A 15,503-nucleotide genomic window follows, 5' to 3' on the forward strand; every position below is an offset into this window, starting at 1 on the left:
TATTTAGTTCTAATATATATATATATATATATATATATCTATTATTATTGTTTTTATATTTTTACAAATATTATATATCCATATTACATAGTTTTATATATTTTAATTTTAGTAACATTATTCTTTTTCTATTATAATTCTTTTAACCCATAAATTCCAATAGCCTAATATTTTTTAAAAAACATTTATATAAACAAAATAATCACAAATATAACATTTTGAAATTCCTCTTTCAAACTTCAACAACGATGAAGGAATTTGGAGAAGAAAATGAAATAACTCTGGATTTGCTTAAAAATAAATGGCAACAAATATGTTAGTTTCAAACATTTTCTGGTTTTATTGATCTCCTCAAAATACACCATCTGATGAACAATAACATAGCTAGGCTACCTGTTTGCAAAATTCCAACATTTGATCCCTAAGAAAATTAAAGGGGATAAAAGAGGTCAACGAACCAAGTGCCTCACGTTTTGAAGCAATGTAGTTCGCGCAAGCAAACAGTATATACACGAGGCCAAGCTAATAATGAACCAGTACAAGACGCTTTTTGTTGTGGCCTGCAGAAACAAAACACAAAGTCAATAAACTTGGTTCATTATGTCAGTAATATGAAGTGGGGAGCAAGAGAGATCACCTTCATGCAGATCATCTTCATGCTTCGGTACTTTCTCCCGTTGTCCAGACTATGTCTTTCAGTTCGCTCGAAAAGCTTTTATAGAACTGTTATTAAAAGAAGAATTTATATGTGAAACTCGGGGCAGAGAAGAAAGATCCCTGTTAAAGTGGGTTACTGAAAATGCAGGGAAGCTAAACATTTTCTCATCGACGAAGGTAAAGTTATAAGCAATTTGTAAGCAGGTATACCTTGTGAAACTCCAATGTGTCGCCACCGGTTTTACGAAGCTCCACCATATGTAAGCAGGGAGCCACCTCAAAAACCTGAGATCTAAGAGCAATTAGGTTCACATGCTTCTTTGATATGGAAGAATCTAACGGTCTTAAATCCTTTAAAGGGCAGTTAGAAATTGCTACATAAGCTAAACAATTATCCAAATGATGTATGCTTCCATTTCAACCAACGGTAAAATTTTCATTGTTTTCAAAAGAATTGAATAGGGTGGTTGACTGGCTACAAACAATGCAGTACCTCGGTAGCAACGGAAAGCTGGCCCTTTCTCCCAGTTTTGTCGCCTTTCAACTTCATCTGAGAAAAAGTGAATATACATGAGAGATGAAACAGAATTTGCAACCATATGAACTAGATGTTTTGAATAAGCAAGAGGATTTTGCCCATCATAGGTTCAGATAAATCAAACCTTGTAGTTTTTCTTGTGAACATTAAAGCCCATAGGCTTTGCAGCTTCCTCAATTTTCGAGAGAATTTCATTAGGAGGGCATTGAGAAGCAAAACTGGTTTCTCGCTTCACAGAACCCTGTAGTTTAATTCAAACCAGATGCAAAAGAGTGCTTAGCTAAGAAAAATTTTCTAATAATTATAAGATGGAAGGTGAAATCCTGTCTAGAAGCACTTGACACAGATAATTATTCAAATTCTATTATTAACACAATATAACACATGGAAAGATAAAGGGATCTTAGATAAATACACTCTGCTTCTCAAACAATTTGTCAAGACTAAAGCTCTGCGACCTAGATATAAGCTCAAAAGCATTCATGGACACAGGTTTCTCTTTCCTTTCTGTTACAAGGTGTTCCTGCAAATAAACAAACCATAAGTAGCATGAAATGCAATTTATTCTTTCATATAGGCTAACTTGGTTCCAAAGCAATGGACACAGATGAAAAAGAACTAGTTTAGAGGGTCAATGTTCAGAGGTCTGGGGAAAAGAATTCCATCCACCCACATTCTAAAACTAAAGTGCTTGTAAAGAATTCTGCTTACAATAAATCTCTTCTCAGAGCAGGAAAACAAACAGAATCTAAAATGTCTTACCGTTGAGTCATTAAAAACAGCATCTACATCATCAAGATTTACGTCCTCTTCCTGCTCAAATTGGGCTGGCTTGTACCCTTTCTTGAACCATTCATCTTGTAGAATTTCAGGAACAGTTATACGCTGCCAAGAAGAACATGCAGAACTTCAATAGAAATGTATGTGTTTATCAGCCTATGCCGAGAACAAAGATTGCAAGCAATCATAAAGTTTCGTAGGACGAAATGATTTGGAACTTACTGTAAGAGGGTTTGGATCAAGAATACGTTTAATCAATTTCCTTGCACCAGATGAAAACCATGAAGGACAACTGAAATCAGCCGTACATATCTGAAATTTATCACGATGTATCAACAACTTTAATGAAGTTCTAGTTGAAAAAGAGAAGCCAAATCTGGGAGGTTAGGTACTTACTTTCTTATACAAGGCTACAAGGCTTGGTTCATCAAACGGCAAATAACCAGCCATAAGAACAAAGAGAATAACTCCACAAGACCAAATATCTGCTGAAGTACCATCATAACCTTTATCTTTGAGCACCTGATAAGAAAAATATCAGATGCCACGATTAAAGAAAAAGGGAAAAGGTTGCAGCATCAGAGCTAAATTATTTTCTATAAATCCCTGAGTGAATACCTCTGGAGCAACATAATTTGGAGTCCCACAAGCAGTGTGAAGCAATCCATCCTCCTATATTAGAAACGTGTCAAAGAAAAAGATGACACTACCAGACATGAAGTTTTCCTTCTTTTCCACAATTATTGAAATTTAACATGTATGATTGGTGGCTGGCCTTCTTTAGCCATTTGGACATTATTTTTCTTGGAAATTACTGGGGGCTTTCCCTATAACTTTGTCTGATTAAAGACCAGATGAATTATTTAATAGGAAAGGATAATTAGCGAGTAACAACGCTTAAACTGATATAAAAAAATAAGTAATAAACTATTTTTAATAAGTATTTTTTTTATTAAAGTAAAAACTAATACTCAAAATTAAATAATTGTTAATCATTAGCAAAAAGATTAACCCAAAAAATCATAACGCAAAAAATTTGATCCCTTATCATAAAACTTAATATTTTATCAACAAAAAATACATATCTGATCCAAAAGTTCGGTGAATAGATTTAAAATAGATAAGTTTCTGCTTATATGATTACAAGCGTCAATAGGCATAAGAATATGTATTCATCGTAGTCAATAACTGAACAATACGTGCTTACCCGAACTTGCTGCGAGAATGCACTCAATCCAAAATCTGAAATTTTAAGAACACCTTGCGAGTCGAGAAGAAGATTTTCAGGCTGTAAAAAGTAGAAAAATAATGGATAAATACATATGAATTAGAATAACAACCCGCCTCACATTGAATAAACTTCTCCAAATTAATTCAAAAAAAAAAATTGAAAAGCAGTACTCATTGATCGGTGAATTAAACAGAAAAGTTCAGACCTTCAAATCTCTATGGTAAACGCCTCTACTGTGGCAGTAATCAACAGCATTTATAAGCTGATGGAAATAGCTTCTAGCTTCATCCTCTTTTAGTCTCCCGGTTTTGGCCTACAAATATCCAAGATTTTCACTACCATGAACAATAAACGACGACCTAACACATGCATTCATGTAGATCGAAAAAGGTTCCTTCAGGGTCACAATTTAATTCATTCCACTATAGATATCCGTATGTTAAGTAACGGCAATTTCTTACAATTCTGTCGAAAAGCTCGCCTCCATCAACAAATTCGATCACGATATAGATCCTCGACTTGCTTGCCATAACCTATGCATTAGAATTTATAAGAAAAAAAAGTTTGGACAAAATAATGATATCCGCAATGCTAAACTGAATGAACCTGATACGGCAGGGATTAGTTATTTTACCTCAAATATTTTAATGACATTGGGATGCTTGATAAGCTTCATTGTTGATATCTCTCTTTTTATCTGCTCCATACAAAACCAAATTTCTTAAGGCTTTTCAAAATTATAACACGAGGAATTTTATCACAAATCCAGATTCGATTCATCGAATTTCATTTTTTTTAATTTAGAAATGCTTTGTGCGCACGGAGGAGATTGAGGAAGGGGGGAGTATTGACCTGTTCCACCATCCTGTGGCGGAGAACTTGGTCACGGTTGAGGATTTTAATGGCGACACACTCGCCGGTCTCAACATTCTTAGCGAACTTAACCTTGGCGAAACTGCCCTCGCCCAAGGTTTTCCCGAGCTCGTACTTCCCAACACGCGTCCTCATCGCGTTAGCACGCATCGTCTTCTTCTTCGTGCTCATTCTCTCGTCTTCGAACCTAATTTCTGATCGAGAGAGATGGGAGGGAAAAGTTGGACAAATAGCGCGTGCAAGGGACGAAGTAGCGGGGGGGACGGAATGCGATATGGTTATTTATATTTCATAATTATTGATTATGGGGTCCACAATATGATGACCTGGACTCATCATCTTCTGTTCAATTATCCCGCGTTTCTTCCGTGACTTTCCTTCTATTTTCCTTCTCTCTCCCTAATATCTTATCTATTTTGTCATAACAAATTATAATCAAAGTATATTAGGTTAAAATTTAATGTATTTTTTAACTTCCTTAAAAAATTACTTTTTCATTAATTTTATTCCTTTATTTTTTAATTTAAATTTAACTATTAATATCGTTAATCCATTAAACTAAGGTCTAAGTTATTCAAATTTGGATTTAAACTTAACATTGATATTAATTATATTTTAATTTAATAAAAATAAATGTTTAAATGATGCTAAATTAATTTTTTTTTAAAAATAAATAGGATAAAGTTTTAATAAAAATATTAAATTTAAAAAAATATGAAAAATAATAAAATTTATGCAGAAAATTTATTTATTATAGCTATTTTAAATTTAACCTCGGATGGGACGGGGATTAAGACAGGAGTTGTAAAATCACAAGTTTACTAATAATAAATGGATGAAAATAGTGAATAAAAAGTTCAAGATAGGGCATTTTTCCAAAAAAATCACCGGTGACCGGTATATTTATCGATCTAACATCGGCCAGACTATATTTCCCGATCTAACACCCTTTGCAGTAAAGTGCGCCCCTGCACCGCGCTATATGCTAATTTGGCACCACGTGGGGTAAGGCGCGCCCCCTGAACCGCGTTATATGATGACATGGAATACACGTGGGTATAGCGCGGCCCCTGGAGCGCGCCTTACGCCACGTAAGGTATAGCGCGGGTCAGGGTCGCGCATTACCTTTAATTCTCTGACATAATTATATATAGCGCGGGGCAGGGGCCGCGCCTTACCTTTAACTGATATAATTATATAAGGCGCGGTGCAGGTACCGCGCCTTGTATAATTATAGCAACTTTTCTCGTCTATAAATACCCTTCTCCCTCGGTTAAGTTCCTCACATCTCTTCTCTCGACTTATAAATTAATACAACAATTTCGTCAACGAGTTAATAATTCTGACAATTGTCTCATATTTGATTCAGAAGTTCGTGCGATTTTTCGTTATAAGGTAATTTTGTGATAAATTTTTTATTATACTTATTGTTTATTATGATTATTTGAAAAAATATTATACTAATTGTTTTCAATTAATTTTTGTGTTTGTAAAATTAGAAAGAGAGAATATACGTCGAAATAGTTTTGCGATACAGGTAATAATATAAAATTAAATTATTTATGTTTATGTGTAAAAAATTATTATGTTATATTTTCCTTCATATATTATTTATTTAATCATCATTGTTTCAGTTGTTTTTTTTTTTGCAGATATAATATTGCCACACTTTTAAACTCAAAGAATGGCGCGACTTTCAGCTATTGTTTATTATGGTGGTGAAATTCGAGAAGTTGAAACCGGCGTTATTTTCATATCAAATGAGCGTGTTAAAATATCATTGAAGAGAAACATAACTCTTGAGGAGCTGATAACGAAGATTTCGAGGAAGATTCATGTTGGAAGTAGTAGAAGAATGTCGTCGTTGCAGTACAGATTTCCAACATCATTGTTGTCATTAACTTATACAGCGTTCGAACTTTTGAACAATGATGATGCTGAAATGATGGTTGAAGCTCAAAGTAATTATTCAGACGCCGATATTGAGATGTATGCAAATTTTATTCAAGTGCGTGTCGTTCGGGGTTAATCATTAAGCTCCCACTATGGGCTGGTTGATCAAGTTGACATCCCGATGATAGTAATGTGTAATGATTTTAATGCCATAATGGGGAGACATTTATCCGCAACTCCTTACGATATGTATCGAGGTGGGTTGACGAACAATCCGTATGGCAACATCGCGTCTAGTTAAAGGGGAATGCATTCATCTGCAAATTCGTTTGACCTTAATATGGAGATGACATCGACGCAACCATCTGTGCAGTTTCCATTTGACACAATGACTTCAAGCTCCAAGGGGAGGCATTCGACTGCGAGCTTTTTCGATCTCAATGTCGATATGCCTTCTAGTTCAAGGGGAAGGCGTGCAAGTAGTAGGTTCTTCGACCTAAATGTGAAGCTTATGGAGGAACCATCATCTCCACCAGAAGAACCGATTCGTGAGCCTGGTGCGGATGATGCTGAGACTGGACTATTCATTCACCCAGAATCACAACAATTCAACTCCGATGGTGATGAAGTTCCAGGAAATGTGGCACAAACTGACCCTCCTGCACACATGTATAAAGGTGATTATGGTGCAATGTACGGGCCAGAATTTGCAGATATGCCTCATCTCGGTGACTATGGATATTACTCATCAATAAATAATGGTGAGTTATCTTTAGGCATGGAGTTTTCAAGCAAAGAAGAAGCGGTGATGGCTATAAAAAATTACAATATCTGTAATTTTGTTCAGTCCAGAGTCAACCGATCCACGACAAAAAAATATGTATGCTACTGTGCCCGACGCGAAAACTGATGCAATTGGATGGTTAGTGTATCAAAAATGAAGAGGAAAAACAACATATGAGAATTAACAGTATACAACGGTCCTCACACATGTTGTGCTGGAGGGGTCAACCAATATCATCCCAACTTGGACTCTGAAATGATACGTCAAGCCATCATGCTCATGGTAAAACAAGCTCTCATATAGCTGTTGCAGTGTTGATTTCAGCTATACAATCGCAGTATGGGTACACTGTCTCCTATAAAAAAGCTTGGTTGGCAAAACAAAATGTTATTGTCAAACTTCATGGCGAATGATATGCATCTTACAACGAACTTCCAGGTTGGTTTAGGCTGGTGCGGACGTTGAATCCTGAGACAATTGTGGACTTCAAAACCTCCTATGCATACCATAATGATCGAGTTCTTCACGATCGATACCAATTCTACCGGGTTTTTTGGAGTTACCCACAGTGCATTAATGCTGTCAAATACTGCAAGCATGTGGTCCAGATCGACGGGACTTTCTTGTATGGAAAATACAAGCAAGTTTTATTATTGGCAGTTGTTAAAGATGACAATCGCAACATTCTTCCAGTTGCTTTTTCTCTTGTCGAATGAGAAGATATAGATTCTTGGGCTTTTTTCCTCCGAAATTTAGGTGCACATGTTATTACGAGAGAAAACATATGTTTCATTTCAGATCGCGGAGCTGGGATCAAAGCAACAATGGAGTCTTTGGGTCCAATGTGGTAACCACCCTTTGTCCAACATATGTATTGTCTTCGACACATTGCTGCGAACTACCATGGAAGGTACAAGAAGAATGATGAGCGTCAATTAATTGTGCGTATGGGTAAGTGAAACTGATGTAGTTTATTTTCTTTCGATCGTTTTAATTTTGCAAATAAAGCACGTTAGTAAGTTATACATTTTTTGATCATGTTACGAACTACTTCCTCGAATGTTTGAATCAATGCTTCAAGATTTGCGGGTGAAGAACGAGGAAGGATACGATTACATCAGCCTCATCGATAAAGAAATGTGGACGAACGCATATGATGGTGGATATCGATATGGACACATGACGACCAACTTGGCAGAGGCAATCAAATCAACCTTAAAGTGTGCACGTCACCTACCAGTAGCGACTTTGGTAAAGACTATATTTTTTTTGGGGGCGCTTTTTGCAAAGCTCGGGGGACAAGCTCAAACCTGGATGCAAGGCGGTCATGTCTATCACCCTATATTAGTTGCAGATCTACAGAAAAAAAATTGATGCATCAAATGGAATGTCTGTAACAAGCTTCTCTAGAAGGCATGAAATGTTTCGTGTCACAGAGTTGTTGCGACCTCTTCAAGGGATTGAAGATGTGTCGTTAAGAGTAAATCTAAGGGACAGAAAGTGCGACTGCGGGTTTTTTCAAGCTCTAAAGTATCCATGCTCTCATGTGATAGCAACTTGCTTGCATACACGTCAAGACTATAACCATTTTGTGGATCCCGTATACCTACTATATGAAGTTTTTAAGGTATACGAATTTAAGTTTTCCCCCATAGGTAATGACAAAGACCCTGATGAGGTTCAAGATTGGCTTCCAATTGTACCAAATCCGAGTTTATTGAGGAAGCGTAGTCGTCCAAAATCCAATCGAATTCATTGCGATATGGATATTAGAGAAAGATCTAGACAAGATAGAATATATGGGCATTGTAGAAACTCATAACACACTAGAAAAACATGTCCACTTCTGTTGCCATCAAGTAACAATTGATGAGGAAATGATGTATTTGTTTATCAAATAATAATTCTTTTACTTTAATTTGCATTTACTTCAAGTTAATGTCATTCGATAATCGATGATGAAAATTAAAAAAAAATGATACAATAATACGAGATTGGACGTTTGCGTTATATGTGATTATAATAAAAGAGATAATAAGTGACAAACTTAATAAAGTTATCGAACACAATCATTAAATTTTATCAAACTAATAACAATTTGGTATTTCAAAATAATTTTAAATACAACAAACTTACAATAAGTATTAAATGGTAAATGATAACCAAATTACAATAACTGATATTAAATGGTAATAAACAAAATTAACTAAAATACATTTAAAAAAAAGTCCAACAAAATTAACAAAATAAAGTAAGTATTAAATGAGAAATAATAAAAAATTAAAATTAAAAAGTCCAATAAACTAAATACAAATATAATAAATAAAAAATCTATCGATGCCTGCGATGCAAATGTGTTCCGCAGGGCGGTGGATGTCGGTCTCGAGGAGGATTTCTTCGTATCACTGGTTGTGACTCCTCGTTGTCATCATCATCACCATCATCATCGTCATCGTCGTCGTCGTCTTCGTCATCCTCCTCCTGAGTAGGTACATTAGGTTGATGAGGAGCTGATGACAATGAAGCACCTCCATAGAATAAGGACCCTGGAGGTGTATGACTGACTATCCCACCGGCATGCGAAAACTGGGAAAACTCATAAAACTCAAACATCGCTAAGTGTGAAAACTGTACAAGAGGTATCTGTGTTGCGGCCATGGGTGATGAGGCTAAACCTGCCAAATATCCAGCATATGAACCCCAAGTCGGATCTACAAACATAGACCCATAATAGCCTCCAGAAGGGGTCATCTGTGACGGTGGCGACGACGGAGTCATAAAACCAGGTGAAGACGGCGGTGGCAACATCATATATGGATGCAGTATGTAAGTCGTTGGATCAGTGGATGTTGTGAAGGTCCTGCTGGTAAAGCTGAGGATTAACCAGAAGCACCTGCTCTTCGTCCACGAGTCAGGGGATGATGGTGTTATGTCGGTGAACGTCTCTGTCGACGTCGCGAAAAGGTCTGCCCTCGTGAATTCTCGAGAAGAAGAAACAGTTTCTCGTTGCTGTTGAACCACTCATAATAACCGTCAACAACCATCAAGAGGTCATCAAAAATGGGCTCTCTATGGGGAAGGCGTTGATGTCGATCATCCCACAACACGACCCACTCATGATACCTCACCAGCCAATCTGTATTTGTCTTGTCGCGTCTATCTGTGCTATATAACTCGTCCATATTACGAGGTGCTTCCGAAATTGGTTGAAAACAACCAAATTGCCGGAGCACGCGATCAATGGAGTGTCACTCGACGGTCGCATAACAGATCAAGGGGATCATCGCCATCCAAACATCTGATGGACCTCTCAACTCAGGTGGGATCGCCGCCCTCACATCATCAGTAGAATATGTCACCCATTCAAACTAAAACAAATATATATATTTTTTATCAAAAGAATAATCTAATTATATAATTATAATCTAAAATCGATTTTTAAACATTAAAATTCATACCTATGTACCAGTCTTCTGATCGATTAGCACCCTAATTTTTTTCTAAATCATCAGGTAGCTCTTGATGATTTTTCCTATCAGTAGACCACCTATTCAAAAAAAAATTATTATACGCTTTATAAAATTATTAATATACGAAATTAGTTTTATAATTACCTTAGGAGTAGTGGACATACGAATGGGTTCTTCACAACGGGACATAAAAAGGGCAATCGATACCATGCTCAATACTGCAGCAGCAGGAGATATCTGCCGATAGCATTAAGCCTGTAGTAATGGCTCGACACATCTCCATGTACAACAAAGCCAAAACTGTCGAGCCCCAATTGAATGATCCGGCCAGATGAAAGTCGCTCAGATGTCGCAACCACATGCAGTGAACTTGGTTGCGCGATTTGTCCAGCATCAACAACCCTCCTATCAGCTGCAGTATGCATGCCCGTGCATACATTTTAACTTCATCCTCAGACGCGTCCTCGCTTAACTCCCGAAAATTGGCATATAACTAATTTAACGGTATCTGACCACCGTTAAAACTTTCCAGGACATGTCCTAGATTTTCCCTACACGAAGTAGTACAGGAACCCTGCGTGATCCCTGATATAACATCCCCATCCACCGGAAGCCCCAAGTGCATAGCAACATCCTCAAGTGTAATCGTGCACTCTCCGCACAGAAGATGGAATGTGTGGGTCTCCGGCCTCCACCGCTCTACTAAGGGAGAGATAAGGTCTGGTTCTATATTACAGTGACTCTGATATCTACCTATGTAACCAAATCCAGCCTCTACTAAATACGGCAAGACACAGCTAGGTATCACTAACTTAAGGTTCCTAATAAAAGGATCTAATACATGGTCATTTTCCTAAAAATAAATAATTACAAAAATTAATTCTTAATCTAATAATCATGCATTAAATAAATCAACAAATTATTACTAATAATTTAAATTAAATTAAAACGTTAAAATGTTACCGTATTATCAAAGTGTCGAGATATATGATTTCCATCCAAGCGAAGTAGATCGCCTTCTATTATATATCTGCAAAAAAATTATATAAGTAAAATATTAAATAAATTAAAATGCTTAAATAAATTAAATACAAAATATTAAAAATATAATAAAATATACCTTAAACAGAGAATATAAAAATATTTGAGAGAAGTTGATAGAATTTGAGAGAATTTGGCGTGATGAAAGTAATTGAGGATGGGGGTATTTATATGGAGGATTGGGGTGTCAAGCGTCGGGATATGGGGGTAATTAAATATATAGCACAGGGCAGGGGGCGCGACTTTCTGACGCGTGACAGATACACAGGTAAGGCGTGGCCCCTGATCCGTGCTATACTCACGTGTATCCCATGTCAGCATATAGCGCGGTGCAGGGGGCGCGCCTTACCCCACGTGACGCCAAAGCAACATATAGCGCGGTTAAGGGGGCGCGCTTTACTGCTAAGTGTGTTAGATCGGGAAATATAATCTAACCGGTGTTAGATCGGTAAATATACTGGTCACCGGTGATTTTTCAGGAAAAAACACCTTAAGATAGAGGATAAAGAAATAACTGAACAATGCATAAGGATTGGGCGACGACTATCAATAATTGAGAAAATTTCGTCTTCCATTTTTGCTCTTTAATGATTATATATAAATATAGATAATAAAATAGAATTTTATATTTAAATATAATATGAATTTCAAATATGTTCCGTTAAATAAAATTAATCATTTATCGTCTTATGTTAAAGATATTATATTATAATCATAAAGTATAATTCCTTTATAGAACTATGAAAATCTTAGAATGAAGCTTGCTACTTTCGACGTAGCTTCCGAGAGGTTGTAGGTGGACATAAATGAAATGAGCGGAGTGGATATGTTTACAAGTTTCTATCCATGTGGGACAAAGGCAATGGAACTGTGTCCACAAAAGAATCTGGTGGGAGAGATTTTGGTCAACACCTTGTCACGAACTTGGGCTTTTTCTCACACTTTGGGTTATGATGGGCCACATTTGGTCTTGGAGGTTGATAGAATAATGTAGATTCTTCTAGAAATACTCAAGACTTGTACAAATGTAGAGTATTCTAGAAGCATTCTAGAGTCTTCCATGTTAGGTAGGAAATAATGGAGAATTCTAGAGAATCTCTCCCTACCGTAGGATCAAATCAATCTCCACCGTCCATTGAGGAGGTGGGATGCTATAAATAGGTGTAGAATCCTCATTTGTAAATCATCCAAGAGTTGTAAGCATTCAAGCATTCAACAAGCTTTCTCTCTAAGTTCTTTCCTTGCTTCTTTGCTTCCTTTCCAATCCTTTCACTAGCACGAATTCGAGTGAGGCTGACTTAGCTATCGCGAGGGACGAAAAGGAGCTAAGGAGGCTTATTGAGCGATTAAGTCCGTGACAACCTGCTAGCTTCTGCACACATATTTGGTCTACCCTCCGTACTTCGTCGTGGGTCAAATTGCTTTCTTTCTTTAATGTTCTGGGTTTTCCACGTGACATTCTATTACATATAAAAAATGAGAGAGGACAGAAAGTTGGGGAAGACAAGGCGGAATAGAAGAGAAATTGATTTTATATTTCCATAAATCATCGCCAGGTAAGGAACTATGCAGAATCACTCGATTCCTTGTCCATCTTTGTCACTGTTCCTCTCTGCAGCACCTACAACCTCTTAAATATATTCATTATCTTCCCTCGGGGCATTTTAGTTGGACTGTATGGTGTTGGGCTTATTGTAGCTCTTGGGTTGTCTATTGTTTTGGATTCAAATGAGATGATATGTTCAAATTCAGAATTTTTAGGAATAATAATTACTTTTTCAATTATCGAAAATTTTAAACAATTTCTTTATTGAATTGTTTTAAATTAAAATTATGATTAATTTTATTATTGTAATAGTCGTATCAATATCCTATCTAATAATTAATGATAAAATGATATTTATAATAATATTTTAATTAAATGGATTATATATAGCTTTTAAAAAGAAAAAATTACTGGTTTGCTTCTCCATCACAACACAGTAGTACCTTCCACTTTCAGTTGTAGAAACTATATTAGACAGTTGCCTGGGAAGAGCCAAAGCCACCCAAAGAATCTTCATGTCCCCGCTAAATTACAACCTTAGCATCCATCACATAGTGAATTAAAGCCCATTTTGTGCTAGTATGTGCAGCTGCAAGCAAACAACCCACTTGTCAAATAAACAAGGAACTCATTTAAAAAATACAAAATATCTACCCTAGAAACATACGTGTATACCTGACAAACTTCACCCGAACTTATTACTTGAACTAATATTAACCTGAATATGATAATCAAATTTGATTCGATACCTGACCCATGCCCGAGTCGAACCATACCCGATCCAAAATTTAGCGAAACTTAAATTAACTCGAACTGAAAACAACTCGAACTGAATTTTAATCCGATCCGAAAGAAACCTGAACCAAATTTAACCGACCCGAAAGCAACCCGAACATATTTAAATTGGTAAAAGTTATTAAACGATAAAAATCATTTTTAATAATAAATTAATTTAAATAAAATTGATAATTTATTAAAAATATTAGATTTATAATAAAATAATATAAAGTTTAAGAGAAATATAAAAGTAATATCTAATTGTAAGATTGAAACAATAATAAATAAAGTTTACTTATCTTACTTATTATAAAAATATTATATTTATAGTAAAAATAATATAAAATAACTAAAAGAAAGAAAATAATATTATGTTTATAATAAAAATAATATAAAATTTAGTTATGTTACGACTAAAACTTAACAAATAAAGTTATATATTTTTTTAAAAAAATTAATAAAAAATTAAATTTATAATTAGAAATAAAAAAAATTAATAATTTTTTTATCAAATAGTTATTATAAACTTTTCATACGATATCAATAAAAAATTTTGATAACAAATTCTAACACATATTATAGGATCATATTTGTGCCAAATTATCGATTTATCATCTCTAAATGATGGTTTAATTAACGATTGAGAATTGAAATTAAACCTAAATGATAAAATTAACAAATAAGAAGACATAATATTTATCAATTATTCTATGTATCCTTGATTTTGATTAAACTCGTAACCAATTCAACCCGAATTGACATGATCTAAAGGTTGACCTAAATCGAAAATCAACCGATTTGATATTGATCCGATCCGAAATTTAACCGATCTGGTATTAACCCGACCCAAAAATCAACCGATCAGGTATTGACCTGAGCTGATATTGACATGATCGAAAAATCAATAGATCTGATATTGATCCGAACCGAAAAACAACCAATACAATAATTACCTAACCCGAAAATTGACCCGACCCTATACGATTCACCGTACACCCGAACTAGATCCGAACCAAATCCTAACAAAATTAAGCCGAATTTAATCTAGACCCAAATTACCCAACCCGAAATGACCCGATACAAACTCGATCCGAGTGACTAATTTGCCACCTCTACATTCACGCACCAGTTGAATCTTGTTTAAAACCTGAAACCCAATTTATCGGTTACAAATTAAAGAACAAAGGCACACCGCTGGATTGATTTGTGCTTCAATCACTGTTTACTTCTTCGTTCATCGATATAACCTATGTATATGTAAGAGGGTGATTCTTTGTTTTGAAGGGAATTATTCAGGGTTCGTTGATGGGTTCTGATAAAGAAAAGATATTCGAGAGCAAGACGATGGAATCGAGGAAAATATCGGAGATATACACGGTTTGCTTATGGTCGTTTCTGCTGAGTTTGGCCAGAGGATTGTTGTTGGTATGGTGGGAATATGAATATCATCCAGAAAATAGACAGCTTTGGATGGTGCCCTTTGGTCTATTCTGTTTACAACTCCACTCATCATTTGGTTCGCCATTTTCGTTTCTGATATCTGCAGCCGTACAGAGGATGTAACCCGATCACCAACTGATCATGGCTCGAATCATGAACTGGACAAGGTGATCAAGCTAGTTACTTCAAATTCCTGACGATTGTTTCTATGATGTTTTACCTTTACATAAACTTTACAATATGAGTAAATTACAAACTTCATCACCATCTTTTGTTTCACTTGTATTTTAGTCACCAAAGTTTATATTTTTCAATTTATTCGTTAAACTTTTAGTTTGATCACTCCATCCTTAAATACTTAACGACGTTATATCCAAACATTTTTCTTTTAAAAATTATTAAATGATATCAAAACGTTTTTTGTTAAAAAACTCATAGTTTGGAATTCTTTTTTATTTTTTTGATCATGAAGC

General features: G+C 35.5%; 1 protein-coding gene across 2 annotated transcripts; it reads right to left on the minus strand.

Annotated features, from left to right (window-relative positions):
• Positions 1–314: 314 nt before the first annotated feature.
• LOC120158467 (CBL-interacting serine/threonine-protein kinase 9-like) lies at positions 315–15,223 on the minus strand. 2 transcript variants are annotated; one of them, XM_039169292.1, is made up of 17 exons: positions 15,215–15,223; positions 6,357–6,364; positions 4,059–4,284; positions 3,841–3,903; positions 3,668–3,739; positions 3,412–3,519; positions 3,183–3,263; positions 2,594–2,647; positions 2,372–2,497; positions 2,198–2,287; positions 1,958–2,080; positions 1,611–1,718; positions 1,320–1,436; positions 1,151–1,207; positions 868–942; positions 653–723; positions 315–560 (listed from the first exon to the last, which is right to left on the minus strand). In XM_039169292.1, exons 3-16 carry the CDS (start codon positions 4,248–4,250, stop codon positions 655–657), a joined length of 1,335 nt encoding a protein of 444 aa, XP_039025223.1. In that variant the 5' UTR covers positions 4,251–4,284; positions 6,357–6,364; positions 15,215–15,223; the 3' UTR covers positions 315–560; positions 653–654. The 2 variants fall into 2 exon arrangements, with proteins under 2 accessions (XP_039025223.1, XP_039025224.1); XM_039169293.1 differs by having other exon boundaries at positions 638–723.
• Positions 15,224–15,503: the final 280 nt, after the last annotated feature.

Source organism: Hibiscus syriacus, unplaced genomic scaffold (assembly GCF_006381635.1).
Source record: "Hibiscus syriacus cultivar Baekdansim isolate YM2019G1 unplaced genomic scaffold, ASM638163v2 tig00111313_pilon, whole genome shotgun sequence".
Classification (NCBI taxonomy): Eukaryota; Viridiplantae; Streptophyta; class Magnoliopsida; order Malvales; family Malvaceae; genus Hibiscus; species Hibiscus syriacus.

Coding starts and splice junctions, on each gene's coding strand:
- LOC120158467 (XM_039169292.1), bottom strand. CDS start 4,250: ATGAGCACGAAGAAGAAGACGATGCGTGCTAACGCGATGAGGACGCGT. Junction 3,264..3,411: donor TTTACCATAGAGATTTGAAG/GTCTGAACTTTT, acceptor TACTTTTTACAG/CCTGAAAATCTTCTTCTCGA. Junction 943..1,150: donor AGCTTTCCGTTGCTACCGAG/GTACTGCATTGT, acceptor CTTAGATCTCAG/GTTTTTGAGGTGGCTCCCTG.